General features: G+C 40.3%; 1 protein-coding gene across 1 annotated transcript; it reads right to left on the bottom strand.

The window, feature by feature from the left end:
* Positions 1–5812: 5812 nt before the first annotated feature.
* Positions 5813–6748, bottom strand: LOC107770776 (uncharacterized). Its single transcript, XM_016590107.2, has one exon. The coding sequence runs from the start codon at positions 6746–6748 to the stop codon at positions 5813–5815; it is 936 nt and encodes a 311-aa protein (XP_016445593.2).
* Between the last annotated feature and the right edge of the window lie 16382 nt (positions 6749–23130).

Raw genomic sequence — 23130 nt, 5'->3', positions numbered from 1 at the left:
TTTTGGAGGAAAATACTATAAGGTTAATGTTTGGATTTTTCAATGCCTTGAAGTCGGGGTAGTATTTTCCTTTTTTTCCCATAATATCACCAAAAGCTTGGTGTTTCCAAACCTTGACTTTTTCTATAAACAAATTGCTAGCCCTATTGTAATCATTATTAGACCAATTTTCTTGGACTAGAGTTTTGAAAGAAGGGTGTTTACACCAGTAGGTTTCAAGTCGAAAGGGAGGCTTATAAAGAATATTATTTTTTGGGATTAATTCTACTCAAATGGGATTGTGATCCGAGTGGGTTTTAGGCAAATGAATAATGGAACTTTTTGGAAAAAGCTTAATCCAATCCTCATTGCCTAATACTTTATCTAATCGTTCCATAATCAAACCCCTATTCTTGTGCCTAAGGTTTGACCAAGTGTACTTATACCCTTTATACCCTAAATCAATTAAATTACAATTATTAATCTTAGACCAAAGATATTTAGCCCTACTATCTTTTATACTATTACCACCAAATTTCTCGTTTGAGCAGAATACATCATTGAAATCTCCTCCTAATAACCAAGGTCCATTGTAGCTATTACTAATGCTTTCAATGTTATCCCACATCTTATTTCTAAGAAGTATATTTGTACTAGCATAGATAGCACTAAACAACCATTTTTGACGAATAGGGATTACCTCAATTGTAGCATGAATCTCCTGATCCCTTCGAACAAAATTCTGAACGGTGACAATTTCATGATTGTATAGGACCACAATCCCACCTGCCTGGCCTTCAGCTGGTACTTCTATGAACTCCGTAAAACCATAATCGTCTAGAAGCTCCATGTGATTTCCCATCCAGGTTTCTAATAAGGCTACCATGCAGGGTCTATGTGTGTCCACCATTTCCCTGAAGTTCCTTCTAAAGTTATCATTGTTCCCTCCTCTAATATTCCAAATGATAATGTTAGTAGGTCGATTCATGGAAATATTAAGATTTTGGTTGGCTGGATTCCCATTCTCCCTCACTTCCCCTAGAACTTGGTTCCTCCTTAATGATGGAACTAGGATAATGGCTTTGTTGCCCACAGTTGGATCATGTGGATGTCTTATGTCCATCGAGCATTTGTATAATGCTAATGGGCAACCTGAGAATATGCATCTTCTTTTGCCTCTCCGAAAAGAGAAACACTTTTACTCCGTCGAGACTTGAGATTTCTGGGACTCTTTCTAAGAGTAGGTTTAGGGGTTCCTCCTCCTCTTCCATTTCTGCATCTACTAGTTCTGGCACAGGCACTTGATTGTGGGGTGGGGAGTGAGGTTGTTGTGGTATCTTAGGCTCCTAGATTGGTTGAGGTTGTTCCCATGGAAGAAAAATAGGGTTTAGTTGAGACAGATTCTTTGGCATGAAGAATGGCATGTCCATTAAAGCATTTTGAGGATAAATTGGATTGAAATGTGGAGGAAGGTTCCACTGGTTCCTCATTGCATGAACCAGCTGGGGGTTCACTGATGGTGCTAAGGGTTGAAGGATGTTGTTGAGCCATGCTCATGCCTTTTGTCACTAACTGGGCTAGATACTGAGTGTCGTGGAGGATGGTAATTGAGTCCTGGCCATTTATCTGGACATTGAACGTGCATGCATGGCCCATCAGACCCATCTCCATCCATGACACAGGTTTATAGTTTTGAGCTTGATGTGGTTGAACATAAACTATTTGAGGGTTTACTGGTTGAGGTTGGAGAGGTGGGAGGTTTTCCATGGTGATTCTGGTTTGTCGAAGAATTTGGAGAAGTCTTTATCTCCTCCTTAGGGATGATGGTAATGTTGGCATTATGATCAGTGTTTAGGTTACTTAATAACTCTAAATCAGGTGAGGAGGAGCTATTAGGTATAAGGGATGGATTGGTTGATAGGGTAATGATTGGGGATATCTTTTGCATGTCGTTTGAGTCCCCAAGGGTGGAGTTTATAGGCTGAGTTCCCAAATCCTTTGCGTGTACTGGGTTTTTAGCCATTCGGCTTGGATGTTCTTCTGTCATTGCCATTTGGCTAACATGCTTAGGCCTTTGTGGATAAGCAGATCTTGATGAAAGATCTTGCTTGAGATTGTGGTTAATGGACGGATTGTTACTAATTTGCCCACTAGAAAGGGTAGTATTATTAGTAGTGCTGTGATTTTTAATAGGGGTAGTAGGATCATTATGGACGTTATTTTGCATGGCCACCTTAACTAATTGACTTGTTGGATTTGTAATAGAAGACACGATTGTGTCCAACATGTCAATATCATTGGTAGTTTGTGACATTTGTTCACTTGCATGTGATTTATTAATAATAATAATTTTTTGATTATTAATTTCTTTAATGGTTTTGTTCAAAACCAGGGGCTCTTCATATAGGATAGAAAAGTTATTTTTTGCTGTCAATTTATTTTGATCACCAATCAAAGAAGTCGAAGATTGAAGATTGTTAGTGTGTGGTGATGGGGTAGTATTTCTGTGATCTTTTGATTTATATTGTAAGAGTTGAGTTTCTAAATACTTACAGGTGTTGGCATTGAATAACTTGACAGAGATACCTAGGCCATTAGCTTGTTTAATCGGATTTGCAATAGGTTATTTTTGAGGACCTTTTGCACCTTGATGTCTGTCACATGGGTGATTTGTGCCACTCGAACTCAGCCCGAGGTTCACCTCCGTGCGGCAGTCAAGCCCAGCCTTGACTTCAGCCTTTCCAACACTTAGTTTTATTTTTAGGGACGTTTGAACTTGAAATGAAAATAGGCAGCAAAATCTGTAAATAAAGGCACACGATATACAGGAATTTCTTCTCAACTTGTATTAATGAGTGAATACAAGAACACAAAAGCCAACCCTATGGCCAAGACAAAGAATTCCCTAATTCCCTGCCCCAAAATAGTTTTCCCACCCTTAGGAAAATACTTAGACGATTTTTGGCTAACAATTCCTTAGACTAAGTTTCTGCCCCGTTTTGGACAGCCTAGGCAAATATTTAAAGGCTACAAATCAGTTGACAAAGCCCCAACTGATGGGCAACAAGTTAAGACAAAGTACAAAAACATGGGCACACTTTTAGGCCATGATCAGCATGTCTTAGAAGAGGTTGCAACTGCCAACTGCTTCCCATGTGCTTGGCACATGTTTTTCCAACTGCTGCTTGTGCACAGTTTGGTCCGATTTCGCCCAGCTGCTTTGTGCCAAGGCTGGCATTGCGCCCAACCATGTCTTTGACACTGCTCCGCGCCAATGTCATTGCCACAGCTTGCCATCCACTGACTTAGCCGCACACGTTCATTGTCAAAGCTGCCAGCCCTTGTCAAGTCGCTCCCGACTTGATCAAATCTGTCCGTATCATTTACCTTTGCTTGTCCCGCCTTGCCTTGCCTTGCCTTGCCATGTCTTTGCCCCTGCTTAACATGGCTTTGCCTTGCCATTGTTTTGCCAACCCGCACATCTAAGTAAAATGCGCCTTGCTTCCGTTCAAGGTGCGTTCGTCGAACCCTGCATTGTCCGTCATGCCGAGCAGCCCTTCATGATGTTGCCCCATTTTTCAGGTTTTGTGCCAAGGAAATCATGAAAATCCTTGCCACAACCTACATCTGCCGAGGACCTTTGTCAGGGGGTTAACAAACCACCCCCACCAGAAGAATTCGTCGTCCTCGACGAAGCAGCTTCCGCATTTTTCAGCACCACCATAGGTCCCAAATATGCTGTTGCTTGCACATGTTCTTCCTCGTTTTGTTCATCTTCACTCTTTTCTTCTTCAAACAACGCTAAAAGCTTTTCAATTCTTGGACAATCCCTCGCCATGTGTGGTCCTTTGCAAATAAAACAGCCATCAAACTTGCTGTTTTGTCCCTTGTTTGTCGAAGGTCCAGCACATTGCTTTCCCTTCTCATTGCCATTGCCCTCAATAGCATTTCCCTTGTCATTTCCGTTTTCCCTCCACTTTTTTCCCTTGTCCTTGTTCCCGTTTTTGGACTTTAAAGTAGTAGAGAAATCAGAACCATCTTGTCCCAACCGGAAATCACCCAACGCATCCGCAGCAGCAATGGCACTAGGAAGATCTTTCACATTTTGCCTTCGGAGTTCCATTTGCGCCCATGACTGCAACCCGTAAAGGAAATTATGCAGCTTGTCCTCCTCAGACATGTTGCTAATATCCAGCATCAAAGAACTAAAATCCTTGACGTAATCCCTGACCGTTCCAGTTTGTTTCAACTTCTTCAAATGATCTCTAGCAATCCAGCCCGCATTGCTAGGAAAGAATTGATCCTTCAACTCTTTCTTCAGCCCTTCCCAAGAGTCAATCTTCGGCCTACCAGCACTTACATCATCTGCCACGCGCGTACGCCACCATAGCTTCGCGTCATCCACCAAGTACATAGTCGTAATGGGGACTTTGTCTTCATCTTGCACTTTGGCAGCATGGAAGTACTGTTCCATATCCCACAGGAAGTTTTCAAGTTTCTTGGCACTCCTTGCGCCATTGAACTCTTTAGGCTCCGGAATTCTGACCTTGGTACGATCTGCCCCATGCTGTGCTTCATCATTGCCAACAGCACGACGCAGCAACCCATTTTCCGTTTTCAGATCTGTGCACTCCTGGCTCAGTCTGTTCATCTCGGCCTCAAGATAGGCGAGACGAGTTAAGATAGTCAGAAATTGATCCCCATCAACAGTTCCGACAAGTGCCTCTAATGCAGCAACCTTTTCCCTTAGTTCTGCGTTGCCACCAGCCATTCTTCACAAAATTCAACCAATGAACGTTGTGTCTTCGCCCCGATCCAGCCACGCTCTGATACCAGTTGTCATAGGGGTGATTTGTGCCACTCGAACTCAGCCCGAGGTTCACCTCCGTGCGGCAGTCAAGCCCAGCCTTGACTTCAGCCTTTCCAACACTTAGTTTTATTTTTAGGGACGTTTGAACTTGAAATGAAAATAGGCAGCAAAATCTGTAAATAAAGGCACACGATATACAGGAATTTTTTCCCAACTTGTATTAATGAGTGAATACAAGAACACAAAAGCCAACCCTATGGCCAAGACAAAGAATTCCCTAATTCCCTGCCCCAAAATAGTTTTCCCACCCTTAGGAAAATACTTAGACGATTTTTGGCTAACAATGCCTTAGACTAAGTTTCTGCCCCGTTTTGGACAGCCTAGGCAAATATTTAAAGGCTACAAATCAGTTGACAAAGCCCCAACTGATGGTCAACAAGTTAAGACAAAGTACAAAAACGTGGGCACACTTTTAGGCCATGATCAGTATGTCTTAGAAGAGGTTGCAACTGCCAACTGCTTCCCATGTGCTTGGCACATGTTTTTCCAACTGCTGCTTGTGCACAGTTTGGTCCGATTTCACCCAGCTGCTTTGTGCCAAGGCTGGCATTGCTCCCAACCATGTCTTTGACACTGCTCTGCGCTAATGTCATTGCCACAGCTTGCCATCCACTGACTTAGCCGCACACGTTCATTGTCAAAGCTGCCAGCCCTTGTCAAGTCGCCTCCAACTTGATCAAATCTGTCTGTATCATTTGCCTTTGCTTGTCCCGCCTTGCCTTGCCTTGCCTTGCCATGTCTTTGCCCCTGCTTAACATGGCTTTGCCTTGCCATTGTTTTGCCAACCCGCACATCTAAGTAAAATGCGCCTTGCTTCCGTTCAAGGTGCGTTCGTCGAACCCTGCATTGTCCGTCATGCCGAGCAGCCCTTCATGATGTTGCCCCATTTTTCAGGTTGTGTGCCAAGGCCATCATGAAAATCCTTACCACAACCCACATCTGCCGAGGACCTTTGTCAGGGGGTTAACAATGTCCTCCTTTGGAAAAAGAAATTGTTGTCCATTGTTCTTTTTTCCCATCATTTGTAATTGTTGATAATTCCTTGCTTGTATCTTCATTATTTCTATCTCTATTTTTCTGAATAATAAAGGAGCATTTTTGTGCTATGTGCCCCAATTGTCCACAGTTTTCACAAAGAAAATTTTCACCTTCGTAGTGTATTGCTTGTTTGTGGTGGTCAACATAGATGAACGGTTGAACTGGAGCTTTCAATGGTAATTTCACACATAATCTTTCATAATGACCTCTCAGACTTGTTGATGTGCAAACATCAATTTTTAGGAGCCGGCCAATTGCATTAACAATTTTTTCCAGAATTTTGCCATCGTAAAATTCTGTAGGTAATTGAGGAAGTCTAATCCATACTGCAGAGTTTGTGACTTTCTCTTGAGTGGAAACAAAGTTTGGTTTCCATCCAGTAATAGAGAGGAAATGTCCGTTAATGAACCAAGGGCCTTGATGCATTACCTTGTCCATATTTTCCTTTTTCTTGAATTTGATTATGTAGTAATCTACTCCAAGGTCAATCAACTGGAAATCTTCAGTTGGTTTCCATAGTTCTTGAATTTTTCTCTTTAGATAGTGGTGTAACATACGCTTGCCCACTAGCTTTACTATGATGGAATTTTTCCATGGCTCATAGATTCGTACCTTCTCCTCATCAGAGAGTGTTATGAATTTGATACCCTTTGAGGTCGTTAAGATTGATTGATCAACTACTTGATCTTCTGAGTCCATCATTAGGAGGTCTATATCTTGATGATTTTCAATATTGGTGAAGAGTAAAGGGTTCGAAGTGGTAAGCATATCTTTGAAGCTAGATTTGATCATGCTTTGATCAATATCTGGGGGTTTAGGAGGTATTGTGTGTTGTTGTTGTTCATAGGGTTGGGGATCCATTTCCGAGAGAGGAATTAGATAGCTATATGATATGACGGTTTCTATTGCTCTCATTTCTGATAGTTAGTAATGACCAGTTATGGCCTTTGGGACGTGGTTAGTCATGAAAGAAAAAGCGTCAATCTACTGCTATTAAGTGTTTTTATATTATTAAATAAGATCCTTTGCAAGACACGCGATAATTAATTATAATTAAGTACTAATAATTTTTTAGTTAAATAAAATCACATGCGTCATTTGTTTATTAGTCAGTTGTAAACACCCATGCACGTAAGCTTTTACCGAAAAATACCGTGTTTTGTATCAAATCTTATAATTTTATAATAGAATTAAATATATCAAATTAAATTTTGATACAAGTTGAAGATTATAATAGTAAAAATGCATAACTATACCTGTGACGACCCAAAGGGTCATCACTTGCTTTCAGTTGATTTCTGTGTCTCCGAGACCTTGAAAACCTCATAAGAGCCGCCTCAATTTGCGTGCGCAGTCCGAGCGCATAGCCGGAAAGCTTAAATATGAAACTCTGTGAAAAAAAATGCTAAGTTTTGATGTTGAAATGAATAAATTTGACTTTGGTCAATATTTTGGGTAAACGGACCCGGATCCATGATTCGACAGTCCCGGAGGGTCTGTAGGAAAATATGGGACTTAGGCGTATGCCCGAAATCGAATTCCGAGGTCCCAAGCTCGAGAAATGAATTTTTAAGTGAAATTATTTTCAAAAATTGTTTAAGGAAATTTGAAATGAAAACTGATTAGAAAGCAATGGTATGTATTTTGGTTCCGGCGCCCGGTACAGGTCTTATATATGACTTCAGTCATTCTTGTGAAATTTGGTTAAAAACGGACGTCGTTTGACGTGATCCGGACCTTAATTGAGATATTTGATGTTTAAAAGAGTTTTGAGATATTTTATTGATCTCGAGGTTTAATTCGATGCTCGTGATGTTATTTTGGTAATTTGATTACACGAATATGTCCGTAGAATGTTTTTGAGGTTGTGTGTATACTTGGGTTGGAGTTTCGAGGGCTCGGGTGAGTTTCGAGTGGGTTTCGGAATGCCTTAGGCTTAGAAAGTCAGATGTTGCAGGTTCAGGAAGTTGCAGTCTCTGAACCCTTTAGTGCAGTACGCGAGAAATCGCGTGCGACCGCGAAGGGGCCAGCGCGGCCGCGGTCGCCTTTATGCAGTCCGCAGTGGAGGCTGTGCGGCCGCAGTCGCCTTTATGCGGTTCGAAAAGGGTGCTGAACTGCAGGTCTTCATGGAGGGGCCAGCGCGACCGTGGTCGCCTTTGTACGGTCCGCAGTGGAGGCTCTGCGGCCGCGGTATATTTGATGCGGTCCGCACTGGGGTCTAAAAGGGGTATAAATAAACGGGAATTTCAGTTATTTTTCACTTTTCAAAACTCCAAAAATATAATAGGCGATTTTTCAAACAACCTTTCTTCTCCAAAACGTTGGTAAGTGATTTCTAACTTATTTTCTTCACTCCTTAACATCTTTTAACATGATTTCAACTTCAAATCAAAGATTTTCATGGGGAAAATTGGGTGTTTTGGGTAGAACCTAGGTTTTTCTAAAATTGAGGATTTGGACCTCAATTTGAGGTCCGATTTCAAAACGGGGTAAAACCTTGGGAAAATTCATTTTCATGCATTGGGGTTGATTCATTTAGCACTTATTGATGTAATTAAGTAACTTGTGACTAGATTCGAGTGGATTGGTGGTGGAATCAAGGGGTAAAGCTATAGTTGAGACTTGAGTGGTGATCAAGGCATCAAGGTAAGTGTTTGGTCTAATCCTAGCTTGAGGGATTAGGAGTTGAGTCATATTTGCTACTTGCTTCTTGTTGAGTACGACGTATAGGCATAGTGACGAGTATCTATACGTTGGTGTCAAGCATGACCGTGAGTCTTAAATTGAAAGTTGTTGTGTTCTTAAATGACACTTGGGTGCTTTACTTAATGATCTTCTATGATTGAGCATTTTCAATAATTGAACTGAGTACAAGCTAAGTTGAGATTGGTTATAGCTGATTCTCCCTTGCTGGAATGACTATTTCAATATTGTTGTTCCCTTGCCGGGAAAATTATTACATTGTTGTGTTCCCTTGCCGGGAAGTTATTATATTTATTATTTTCCCTTGCTGGGATTTCTTGAAATTGTAAGATATTATGAAATGGGAGCGGGTGGTATGTCTACCACAAGATATTATGAAATGGGAGCGGGTGGTACGCCTACCACAAGATATTATGAAATGGGAGCGGGTGATACGCCTACCGTAAGATATGAGAAATGGAATCGGGTTGCACGCCTGCAACAAGATGGAAACTGAAAGTGAAAGTTGTCTTTACTTTTCTTTATCTGTGTTAGAAGTTATATTGTCAGCTTCCTTATTTATTCCTTGCTATTTTGCTTTATCAGCTATCCCCCAGGCATGTTTCTCTTCCCCAGCTTTAATTGCTTATTACCTGTTTACTTTTCCGCCATATATTATATAACTGCACAGGTTTGTCTGGAGTCTGGTCCTAGCCTCGTCACTACTTCGCCAGGGTTAGGCCAGGCACTTACCAGCACATGGGGTCGGTTGTGCTGATACTACACTATGCATTGTGTGCAGATCCTGGAGTAGCTTTCGGACAGTAGTTAGAGGGCTTCCTTCAGTCCATCCGGAGACCCAAGGTAGACCTGCAAACGTCCGCGGGCCCTGGCGTCTCTCTCTATCTTTATTTCCTGTTTCCTTTATCTCTTGCTCAGGAACAGTACTATGTATTTTCTTCAGACTTTATATGTAGTGACTCTTAGATAGTCTGTGGTACTGTGACACCATATTTTGGGGTGTTAAAGCTTAAAAGTAGTAATAGACGTAGCTCTAAGCTTTATAAATGTTGACTTCCGCCTATTTTCTAACTTCCATTTTATTTATATTGTCGCCCTATGTTTGTTTTAAAAAGAAGTAATATGAAAAAGGTAGTAGATAGTTAAGAGTTGGCTTGCCTAGCTTACATTAGTAGGTGCCATCACGACTCCCGAAGGTGAAAACTTCGGGTCGTGACAATGCCTGAACTATTTTTGAATTTTCAATTGTACACCTGCATTTTTTTAGGTCCTTTTGTCGTTTGGACTCTTTTTCAGATGAACCTATTACCACCGTAAGTATGACGTTATAGAAAATTTTAATTTTACTTTTTTTGAGTGTGTGAAAACATGAAAAGATACTTTGCCTTGGTGAAAAATATTTCCCATTACCGAAAAACCTTTGTTGCTATGACCATTGATACAAACCACCATTCAGCTTGTTTGGATGTATTATCACTTTTAATTTATACTTACATTCGGTAGCTGAAAAAATGAATGAAATTTATATAATTTTTGTATATAACATACATAATGTATATATATACAAAAAATGTACAAAAATTTATATTTTTCGGCTATTATTTTGAGAGCGGCTATATAGTGTCATTTTTCCTTGTTAATTATTGTATTGTATAGTATTGTTACTTTAAGCACAATATTTGTTTAGGTTGTTACTTAAATTTTATAGTATGTATCGTTAAAATTGTTGTTATGCAACGATGAAAAGTGCCATTTTATGGAACGACCGATTTGGTCGCGTCGTTACCTTATTTTTTCCTCTCATCTTGCCCTTCCTTATTTATTAAATAATCTCATTTTATCATTTACCCTACCTTTTTTTTTTATAATACTTCTATTTCGTATGTTACTTTTTTTTATTTATAAGGCTTAATACATAGTTTACCACCCAACCTTTGGTCCAAATCCCCCTTACACACTTTCTATGGACGATAATAACCTTACACAAGAAACCTTTCTAAAGTGTATCTAGTACCCACCTCCTTTGACCAGATCCTGTTAATAAGATATCCGTGTATGTCACGCGTTTGAATTTACATAATTTTAACCCATTACCTTATAATAACTAACCCGACCCTACCCGACCCTAACTGACCCTACCCGACCCACAAGGTAAAAATGTTAAAACCAAACTTACCCAAGTTAGTACTCAAAATCCGATACATCTAGAAGGAGCTACTGTAAAGGCGATTCCGGCGACCATCTCAAGCTACGCTTTCATCGTGGATTTCCGATGGATTTATGCAGTTAATAGGTTAGTAATTTTCTTCTCCTTGCATTACCCATTTATTTTAGTAGTGGGTGGGGTTGAACCTAGGGTTTTTTGAAATTTCTACTATTTTGCTTAGGGTTATCGGACTTTTTAAAAAGAGAATCTTTTGTCATTGTCTATATGACTGTGAAGTTGTCGTCTTGTTGCCTTTACAGATAGTTTTTTTATAAAAAAGATTTGTCTTGTGTTTGCAAACCGTGTGTAAAGTTAGAGTTTAACTGATTATTGTAATAGCATTGCTTTGAACAATGTGATATGCTCTTGTCTTTGTCTCCACTTTTATATTTCATTTGTAGTTCTTTATTTTCAATTGTTGCATGTGGAAAGTTCATTTATTTGTCCCTTGTTTGTTTGCAGATAATGTCTTTTAAAATCATTACCCTCAGGTGGTACCATGATGGGGTATTAGTTTCTGATAACTTTGCTCGTTATGTGGGTGATAGTCAAACATTAACTTTAGATGTAGATGTGGATTTACTGTCTCTTATTGAACTGATGAACTACACTAGGATCCATGACTTTCAAAATGTGGCTGAGTTGTATATTTGTCCAATGGATATGACAGATAAATTGGTAAATATTCTCACAGATAAGGATATTTTAGACATTTGTAATGAATTGGAAGATGGGGATACCTTAGATATTTATGTGACTCATGCTGCCCCTTTATGTGTTGTTGACATAAATGAGGCTAGTAAAAGAGTTGGTGGGTCTAATAGTGGAGCTTTTAAGAGCACAACTGTCTTAGAAGAAGAGGAAGATAGTGAATCTGAATCTGAATCTAAATTTGTCCCTGCTCATGAACCTACCCCTTCCCCTTCCCCTTCTCCTGAACCTGCTCCTGCCCCTGCACCTTCAAGAGAACAAGAGAGTGGAGTAGATAGTGAATCAGACTTTGATAATAGTGAAGGTGAGGATGACAATGAGAATGATTCATACTTTTGACAATAGTGATAGTGATGAGAGTGATGGAGTAGATTTACATGTTCCTGTTGATAAGGATTATGGATTTGATGTTCATGAATAATTTTTAGAGTGTAGGGATGAACTGAGGAAGTATAGGAGGAAAAAAAGTGCAAGGCCAAAAGATAGAGGTGATATTAACATAGGTGATGCAGGAGTTGATATTGGTTTTGATGAATTAAGAACTGGTAGCAAGTAAGATAGGTAGGTACACAGGCTTAGTAGGGATAGATGAGCCTTACTTTGGGTCTTCAGATGCTGAAAGTTTTCCTTTAGATGCTGAAGATAAATTTGATGAAGAACATAAGGAGAAAATGGCTGCCAAGAGGAGGAAGAAAGCCTTGATATTTGATCCAACTGTCAAGAAAATAACCTGGGAGTTGGGGATGATTTTTTAGAGTGTTGAACAATTTAGGTTTGTTGTTAGTAAGTATGCAATTCAGAAAGGAGTTCAAATTGAAAAGTATATTAATGAACCTGGTAGGGTGAGGGTAAGATGCATGCATCCAAAATGTCCATGGATCTTGGCTGCAAGCAAAGATGGCAGATCCAACAATTTTAAGGTAAAAAGGTATTGCCCTGTCCACAAGTGTTACAAAACAAATAAAAACAAGCTTTGCAACTCCAGATACCTAGCAAAACATTACAGGGATAAGATTGTGTGTCAACCAAATATGAAAGTTTGGGAGATAAAGAAACTCATTAAGGATGAACTGGACATGTATGTTGGTAGGTCTACTGTACATAGAGCTAGAGAAAAAATTCTAAAGGAGATAATAGGTGATGTGCATGCTAAGTTCAAGAGACTCTATGATTATAGAGATATTCTATTACAGACAAATCCAGGTATAACTTGTGTTGTGAAGGTAGAAGATCAAGGTGAAGGCAAACTTGTCTTCAATTCATTTTATGTTTGCTTCTATGCTATGAAAAAAGGATGGTCTGAAGGTTGCAAGAGGATAATTGGCCTTGATGGTTGTTTTCTAAAAGGTATTTGTAAGGGTCAACTTTTTGTAGCAGTATCAAAGGATGGAAATAATCAAATGTTTCCTATAGCTTAGGCCACTGTAGAGGTTGAGAACAGTTTCACTTGGACATGGTTTCTGAAGTGTGTGACTCATGACTTAGAGCTTCAAGATGGAAGTGATCTTACTATCATGTCTGATATGCAAAAGGTGAATATATTCTTCTGTTTCTGTTTTCTGTCAATATTTATTTTTTCTAATTTCTGTTTCTGTTGGCAACTAATTCAATTCTTTTTATGTTTAAGGGATTGCTTAAAGCTGTATCAGAAGTGTTGCCTGAAAGTGAACATATGTGGTGTGCCAAATATATATTAGCAAACTGGTCCAAAGATTGGAGAGGATTAAAGAGGAGAAACAACTTCTGGAGGTGTGCTAGAGCATCATGTGTGGCAGAACTGAATTTTCACCTGGACAGTTTGAATATGCTTGGGAATGGGATATGTGAGAGCCTCTTGAGGTATAACAAGAAAACCTGGTGTAGAGCATACTTCAACTGTGACAGGAAATGTGATATAATTGACAACAATATGTGCGAGACATTTAATGCTTGGATACTTGCTGCTCGGTACAAGACAATTATCACAATGTTGGAGGAAATTAGAGTGAAGATGATGGAGAGAATAGGAAAGTTGAGGGAGTTTGCAGATACATGGATATGTGATATATCCCCAATTGCTGTGAAGGTGTATCAGGATAACATGGCCCAATCTATGAGGTGTACAATCAAGTGGAATGGTGAATATGGCTATGAGGTTGAGGATACCTCATTAAGAGTGGTGCTAAAGCATTGTGTGATTATGCAAGCTCAAACTTGTACATGCAGGTCATGGATGCTGAAGGGTATCCCTTGTTCTCATGCCATTGCTACTATGCATTTCAAGAACCTTGACCCAATTAACTACATATCTCACTGGTACCACAAATCCACCTATCTGAAGGCATATTCAACATTCATCCAGCCTGTGTCAAACATGCAGATGTGACCAACATCTACCAATCCACAAATTGAACCCCTACCAATTAAAAAGATACCTGGCAGACCAAAGAAGAAGAGAAGAAACTGAACATCCTACTTCTGGAAAGCTTTCAAGAAGGGGTATGGAGATGACATGTTCAAACTGTGGTGGATATGGACACAACAAGAGGAGCTGCCCTAAGAAAGCAAGGCCTACAGATTCTACTCCAGCAAATGCTTCATATATCCAAAGATGTGGAGGAAGAGGAAGATGAAGAGGCAGAGAAAGAGGAACAGAAACTCCAACTACTTCTGCCCCTGCTGCTGCGGGTAGAGGAAGAGGAACTGCTGCTAGTAGAGGAAGAGGAACTGGTAGTGGTAGGGAAAGTTCTGGGTTTGGACTACTTCAATCAAGTAGTGGGTTCACAAGTTTTTCTGTAAGTAGTTCAAAGTTAATTTTATATCTTGTTTGCTTTAACAACTTTACTGAATATTTTCTGTTTTTGGTAGTCTGGTGGAGGTAAGCCAAGAGTGGTCTCTCATGGTGGTGAAAAGAGGTCCTCGGCAGATATTCTGGAGTGTGCATACAAGCCAAGAAGTGGTGTAAAATGGAATGGTAGACCAGCCATTACTAGAAGACAACTTGAAAGAACTGTTGCAACTCGTTCCAGAACTGCCTCATCTCAATCCAATTTAAGTCAAGCAAGTTCATCATCCCAGAACAACCACTGAATTCTGTTATTGTCAGTGTTAATTTATTTTGGAACTGCTGTAATTTTCCTTTGGAACTATAATTTATTTTGGAACTGCTATTAGGTTAATTCGGAACTGCTATTTAGGTTTGCTGTTAGTGTTGTTATTTTGTTAAGGCAGCCTGCTGTTATTTTGATATGCTGTAAAACTGGGCAGCGTATATTTTTGTTAAGGTAGGTTGCTACTATTAGGTGACTGTAATGAACACCTTTACTCTACGATGAAATATATTTTTAGTATTGTTTGATAATTTCTGGGCAGATGTGTCTTTAGTGTTGTATGAATGCTGTTATTTTGGTATGTTGTTAAGCATTTGTGCTGTCATTTTTGTATGCTGTTATTTCTGAAATTTTTTAGCATTTGAGCTGTATATCAGCCACTATTTGACTGTGTTTCAGTGTTTTATCAGTCACAATTTGAGGTGTGTTTTAACTGCACTATCAGCCACACAGCAACAAAGTCAAACGAAACAACATTAACAATTTCCAAAAAAAAAATCATTCAACTCACACAGCAACAAACTCAAACAAAACAACATTAACAATTGCCAAAAGATTTTATTCATTTCTAACAAAGGGATACAAAATCTACCAAAATACTTCATTCATTTTCTTACATTATATAACAATCTTTAGAACTACTTAACACAATCAACTTCAACACAATTGCAATTAAAATCAGCACACACATTCTCCTCCAATTTCTTTGGTTTCTATTTTCCTTCAACAATGCATCAAATGCCCTCTTCTTCTTCAGCAGCCCCAAAATCACCATTTTCAAGTGCTCTGGAGTTGGGGGGTCAAACCACAAAAAGAAATTACATGCCGATCGTCTGTCCCTCTGAAAAATTGAAGAGAGAAAATTATTACGGAATATAAAATCAATTAGAAAAGTACAATTGATATTTACCTCATAAAATGGACATCCGTAAAATCGACGACCCGGATTATCAACACTCCATGACTGTATCACCACAGCTTCTTCACCACAATAGCAAAATTTTGTCAGATTATGCATTTTCCCAAACCTTAAAATTGAGCCCTAGAAATTTAACCCTTATGTCAAAAAAGATAAGAAAGAAATAGAAGAAGATTGTAATATTGGCTTCGAGCTTCAAGAAGAGGAATAAATTTTGGCTTCAAGAAGATAAATTTTCTTCAATTTAGAGCTTTCAAGGAGGAAGAAGAAGATGAAAATTGGGTTAGTATAGATAGAAATTGGTTAAGGCCCTTTTAATCTTTTAAAAAGGGTCGTTGGAATGTATTTTTGACCGTTTATTAAAGACAGAAATTGTCTTGAAATAGTGTCCACGCGCTTGGTCCAGTTTGTATTACACACGCTTAGACCTGGTCAAAGGAGGTGTGTACTAGGCACACTTTAGAAAGGTTGCGTGTGTAAGGTTATTATGGTTCACAGAAAGCGTGTAAGCGGGATTTGGGCCATAGTTCGGGTGGCAACTTATGTAATTTCCCTATTTATAATAATACAAGTTTATTATTCATATTATTGAAACGTGACATCATAAAACGACGACAAATAATATAATCTATATAATTATTATATATATCAAAATGATACAGTACGATACAATATAATACTATACAATATATTATGAAACAATACATTACAATTATCCAAACAAGTTGTTAACCTACTTCCAGGACATCATAATCCAAAGTACATTTGCAATTACAAATCTAGGACAAGTATGAGAGTATTTATACTTTTTCTCTTCGAAATATATACGTGTACCTTATATTGGCTATCTTCATCTTTTCAGTAAGGTGTTATTAACTTTCAAATTTGCTTCTCTTTCAATTTTTACCCAAATCTTCATTTTTCTTGTTTTCTTTTCCTTATGTTTTCGAGTTCTCTTTGAACTTCACAATTTCACCTTGTTATTGGTCCATCAACCCATATATAACTATATTTTTCAATTTATCTTAGCCTAGACTTGACCTGGAGATCCACTAGAGTAAAACGAGGAATTGAGACTAACTAGTGAACCAAGATTTTTTTTCTAAGAAACGAAGCATTTATTTATTTATGAAAAGTTTAATACAGTACATTCGGGGGAAACTGTGCGAAGATGCTCAGTTCCTCCTACATCAAAACCTAACAACGAGAAAATAAAGTTGGGTAGGTTGTCAAAAGCTAAAACATCTTGAAAGGATGTAGCAGCCATTGTTTTGCCATAGCATCCGCCACGCCATTACCCTCCCGAAATATGTGGTAGAGCTGTTGAATATTCTGATTACGTAGCATCGACCTGCATGAAATAAGCAAGTGTAAGTATTTTGAGTTCTCTGTTTGTAAAAGGTTTAATAATACTTGTGAATCAGATTCCACAATCAATGGATGGAAATTGCGCAAAAAGGCTATTTTCAGTCCATGAAAAAGTGCTAGTAGTTCTGTTTGGAGCGCATCTGTGTGTGGAAGATGTTTTGTGTAGCCACATAGCCATTGACCGTGTGTATCTCTAAATACAACCCCAAGGCCTCCAATATGTGTTAACGGGTCTGCAACTCCGTCGATGTTGAGTTTGATGTGTCCCGACGGCAGCTTATGCCAGCATACTGTGAGTTGCATGCGTTTTTGAGTGATTGTAGGCGGCTTGGTGAGGAAACAGATTTGTGTAGCATGTGATATGATGCTATGAAGGCAAACATTGGTAGTGGTAGGTTGATCAAAAGTATTCCTATTGCAATCCATCCAAATGTGCCAAAGAATGACATGGGTAAGTATTTTGAGGGGAATAGAGGTAGAACGTTTAGAAAGATTGGCGCGTTGGACTGGCAAATATTTCTCAACCAATTAATATGGTCTGTTGTTGGCGGTTGTATGTTGAAATAAGTCCAAACGTTGCTTCCTGGTCGACACTGGATAAAAAGGTGGGTCAGATTCCTTTATTATCGAAACATCACCCTCTCCGCCAGTTGTAGTATTTGATTACTAAAACTGCAAATACTACAACTGGCGGAGAGGGTGATGTTTCGATAATAAAGGAGTGACGCAGTTAGCAAACGGTTGAGAACAAGTAGCCATAAGAAGTGTTTAGTTTTATTAATGGAAGTCATCTTCCAAATCCATTTATGACGGAAGGGGTGGCAATAGTTATCAGAATGGTGAGTAATTAGCTTGTAGGTGGAGGATGTGGAGAACATGCCATTCTGCAAACTCCGGTGATCAGAATAAATCTCACAAGGCACACCGTACAAATATTGACGCCAAATTTTCAAGGCGTGAACAATAGCAGCTAACTCGAGATCATGGACAGGATAATTCTTCTCATGTACCTTCAACTATCTGGACGTGTAGGCAATCATCCTAGTGTCCCGCATCAATACCGCTCTAAGGCCGATCCTTGAGGCATCACCATAGACAGTATAAAACCCCGAACATTTAGGCAATATCAAAATTGGGGTTATAGTCAAAGCTATCTTGAGCTTCTGAAAGTTCGCCTCACACTCTTCTGTCCACTGGATCGAAGCACCCTTCTAGGTCAGTCTGGTCATAGGGGCTGCAATAGATGAAAACCCCACAACAAATTGACGGTAATAACCCGCTAAGCCAAGAAAACTGCAGATCTCTGTAGCTGAGGATGGTCTGGGCTAACTCTAAACTACCTCCACTTTCTTCGGATCCACCTGAATACCCTCACTCGATACGACGTGGACTAAGAATGCCACGGAATCCAACCAAAACTCACATTTCGAGAATTTTGCATATAACTTCTTTTCCCTCAAAGTCTGAAGCACTGTCCTCAACTGCTGCTCATGATCTTGCAGACTCCGGGAGTATACCATAATATCATCAATAAAGACAATGACGAATGAGTCAAAATATGGCCAGAACACACTGTGCATCAAATGCATAAAGGCTTCTGGGGCATTGGTCAGCCCAAATGATATAACAAGGAACTCGTAATAACCATACCGAGTCCTGAAAGCAATCTTCGGGATATCTGGCTCCCGAATCTTCAACTGATGGTAACCTGAACATAAGTCAATCTTAAAAAACACTCGTACACCCTGCAACTGATCAAATAAATCATTAATACGGGGAAAAGGATAACGGTTCTTCAATGTAGCTTTGTTCAACTGGTGATAATCAATGCACATAAGCATAGAACCATCTTTTTTCTTCACAAACAAGACAGAAGCACCCCAAGGTGATACACTAGGCCAAATAAAACCCTTGTCAAGTACTTCCTGTAATTGATCCTTCAACTCCTTCAACTTAGGAGGGGCCATACGATACGGAGGAATAGAAATGGGCTGAGTGCCTGGCAACATATAAGTGCCAAAATCAATATCTCTATCGGGCGGCATGCCCGGAAGATCAGCTGGAAACACATCAGAAAAATCCCGTATTTTTGGGACTGAATCATTTGTAGGGTTATCAATACTGACATCTCTCACATAAGCTAGATACGTATCACACCCCTTCTCAACCATACGCTGAGCCTTAAGGAATGAAATAACTCAACTGAGAGTATGATCTAAGGTACCCCTCTACTCTACTCGCGGTACACCTAGCATAGCCAGCGTCACGGCTTTGGCATGACAATCAAGAATAGCATAATGGGGCGCCAACTAGTCCATACCCAAGATAACATCAAAATATACCATGCTGAGTAATAATAAATCGGCTCTAGTCTCAAAACCACTAAGAGCAACCACACACGACTGATAAGCGCGGTCCACAACAAGAGAATCTCCTAGAGGAGTAGAAACATAAACAGGGGAACTCAAAGAATCCCGAGATACACCCAAATGCGAGGCAAAATAAGAAGACACATAAGAGTAAGTGGAGCCTGGATCTAATAAAACCGATGCATCTCTATGACAAACCAGGATAATACCTGTGATGATAGAATCGGAGGCGACAACCTCGGTACTGGAAGGAAGGGCATAATATCTAGCCTGGCCTCCCCCTCTAGGGTGACCTCTACCTCCTCGACCTCCACCTTTAGCTGGCTGAGCAGATGAGGTAGCAACTGGAGCTGTAACCATAGCCTGAGAACTCTGTGGGGCACGCTGTGGCTAAGAAGTCTGTGGATTTGCACTCCTCCCAAGTTTAGGGCAATCCCTCACCACATAGTGTGTGTCACCACACTCAAACAAGCTTTGGGAGGACGTGGCAACTGTGACTGGCTCGGGCCAGGTCTGCTGGACTAACCTTTGAAAGCACCCCGCGCAGGAGGCGCACTAGATACTAGAGTTGCACAATAAGGCTCTTGAGGCCTAGGAGAAGCTAAAATACCACTGGCTACTAGAAGAGTTGAATGGACGGGGCAACTCATATAACCCCTACCATGACGAACTATAGCTAGAGCATGGGCACTAGAATAATGGCCCGACTCTCGAGACCTCTTGGCCTCCCTCTCCTCTTTGTCCCTAGCTTGCATACCCTCTATCCTCATAGCAATGCTCACCACCTTCTGATAAGAAATATCCATCTCCAACTCACAAGCCATGCTAGACCTGATGCTGGGAATAAGGCCCTCAATAAACCGGCGAACCCTCTCGCGAACAGTAGAAACCAAGGCTGGGGCATGTCTAGCCAAGCTAGTATAACAGACAACATACTCCGAGACAGTCATAGCACCATGGCTTAAATGCTCAAACTCTGCGCGCCATGCGTCCTTGAGGCTCTGAGGAATATACTCTCTCCGGAACATATCTAAAACCTGAGTCCAAGTTAGGGAAGCTGCCTTATCCGAACTCTCTAACTCATATGTACGCCTCCGCTTATAGGCGGCTCCTCGAAGCTGGAAGGTAGCACTCATCTGGAAATACCAGAGCATCATTCGATGCTAGACCACTAAATATAAGAGGCTCGTACTTCTTGAACCTCTCAAGCCTCAGCTGCTCATCCTCGGAAGCTGCTGCCATGCCCTCGAGCTGGTCTGGGACCTGATCAACATGCACTCCCTACTCAGGAGTGCAAGTGGCGGGAATCTGTGCTCCTCCCCTGGTCTGAGATGTTGATACAGTAAGGGGAAGCAACCCTACCTGAGCCAGAGTGGTGTACATACTCATGAACTGTGCAAGGGTCTCCTTGGAAAGCTGGAGTAGTAGTAGCAGTAGGCGTATCTGGTGCCTGGACTCCAGCTGGAACTGCTGGTGGCACCTCGGTGGTAGCTCACGCGGGTGCTCTGGCTGCACCACGTGCGTGTCCTCAGCCTCTACCCTGGCCCCGACCTCTGACGGCTCCAGTAGGGGGCGCGAGTGCCTGATCATCTCTGGTAGCACGTGTCCTCACCATCTGTGAGAGAATGGAAGACAGCAGTTTAGAATTGTGATATCAAAAATCTCGCACGACAAGGAAATCAAATAAAGTGGAATTTTCCTAATAGTTGCATAGCCTCTCGTAGATAAGTACAGACGTCTCCGTACCGATCCACGCTCTAATAAACCGGCTTATGATTCATTACTCCTATGAACCTAGAGCTCTGATACCAACTTGTCACGATCCAAGTTCGCCCTCTGTGAACTGTCGTGATGGCAACTAGTCTCTACGACTAGATAAGGCTAACAATTGCGGAAAAAGGGGAAAAACCAAAATCAACAATAAAAACTGCGGAATAAACAAATGAAGGTTTAAAGATGCCAATCGGCATATACAATATAACTCTCAGACTGAACAACTTCCCAAAACCCGGAATCTCATGAAATCACAAGCTATTGAATAACTATAAGTGTCTAACTCCAGAATGTCTAAACAAAAGTAAATACAGAAGGGCTAATACTATAAGAGAGAATGGAAAGGGACTCCTCGGTCTACGGATGCAGCATATATACCTTGAAGTCTTTGTAGAATCACCTCGCCTCAAGGGTAGTATGGCTGAGTGGAAGTACCTGGATCTACACATGAAAAACATGCGCAGAAAGGGCATAAGTACACCACAACGGTACTCAGTAAGTGCCAAGCCTAACCTCAGTCGAGTAGTGACGAGGAAAGCCAGGGCCCTACTGATTATAGTTGAGAAACGAGGTAAAACAATATAGAATACGAAAATATAATTAAATGATAACAGAAAGAAGTAACACATGATAATAAGAATAACAACAACTATAACAGAGACAAAATAATCACAAAAGGAATACCGCTCAACATAGAAATAACAATCGAAGATCTCTCAGTATCGCGAGGATCTCTTAGTATCCTCAATATGTGTGCTGGGGATCTCTCAGTATACCGAGGATCTCTTAGTATCCTTAATATATATACTGGAGATCTCTCGGTATCCCAAGGATCTCTTAGTATCTTCAATATACGTGCTGGGATCTCTCGGTATCCTGCACTACAGTCCAAATCAATATATGTGCAGAGGATCTCCCGGGATACTAATCCGTAGTTTCAAAGTAAACACACGGCAGCAACACGAAGAATACTCAATTAAATTCAAATTTCATACCAAGGTAAAACATGTATTTCTAAACTAGCATGCTATACATAATCCAAATAAGGCAGTTTGAGCAAGTAAAGCAATTAAGTCAATTAGACATGCTTCCCTAAGCTAACAGTAGGCTTAAATTGCAAGTAGTATAAACAGGAAAGGAAACACAATTAAATTTACTTAATGAAAGCATCATTTTCAACAATTAGTACAAGTACTCACTCGTCACCTCATGTACAAGACATTTCAAAGATTAACAATACCAAATCCTAAGGGGGGTTCCTCCACACAATGTTAGGCAAGCCACTTACCTCGAACCAGTTAAAAATCAACACGAAACCACGTTATTGCTATGACTATTCGACTCCAAATGGCTCAAATATATTCAATTCAATTGCATAATGTAAATATAACTTCAAGTAACTGATTCCACAAATAAATTCTAAGCTAATACGCAAAATTAGGTAAAATGATCAAAATGCCCCACAATCCCTCATCTCAAAATCGGATAAAACTTTACTGATTATGAACCCTCATTCACTCACGAGTCTAACCATACAAAAGTTATCCAAATCCAATGTAAAATTCCCAATCAAAACTCGAAAATTAAGTTTAAGAACTTTTCCAAGCCCCCCCCCCCCAAATACGAAATTAGATGATGAATTCATGTTTAGATTAATGGGTTATAAGCAAAAAGGAGTCAAGAATCATTTAACAATCGATATCTCTGAAAATCCCTCAAAATCTCGCTCAAATCCGAGCTCCCAAGCTCTAGTTTTGATAAAAATGGCCAAATCCTCGACTTCGAAATTTTATATTCTGCCCAGATAATTCCTTCTTCGCGAACACGGAAGGGCCATTGCATTCCCGAAGCACAACTTGGCTTGGTCTAGCCTTTCTTCATCGCGAACGTGATGTCCCTATCACGAACGCGGTGACCATTTTCCCCCCTCCTATGCGAACGCGGGACCATCTTCGCGAACGCATAGGTATAAGACCTCACAGCCTCGCGAACGCGAAGCATTAAACTTCCACCAGCCCCAGTTCCTCTTCGCGAACGCGAGACCCCACTCGCGAATGCGAAAAAGGAAACCAGAATTGACCTACTGCAAATTTTCTGCAATTCTC

This window comes from Nicotiana tabacum, chromosome 7, assembly GCF_000715075.1.
Source record: "Nicotiana tabacum cultivar K326 chromosome 7, ASM71507v2, whole genome shotgun sequence".
Classification (NCBI taxonomy): domain Eukaryota; kingdom Viridiplantae; phylum Streptophyta; class Magnoliopsida; order Solanales; family Solanaceae; genus Nicotiana; species Nicotiana tabacum.
The sequence above is the reverse complement of the archived record's forward strand: the minus strand, read 5'-3'. Positions and strand labels throughout refer to the sequence as shown.

Excerpts from the sequence above, each read along its gene's own strand:
- LOC107770776 (XM_016590107.2), bottom strand. The coding sequence starts at position 6,748 with ATGGATCCCCAACCCTATGAACAACAACAACACACAATACCTCCTAAA.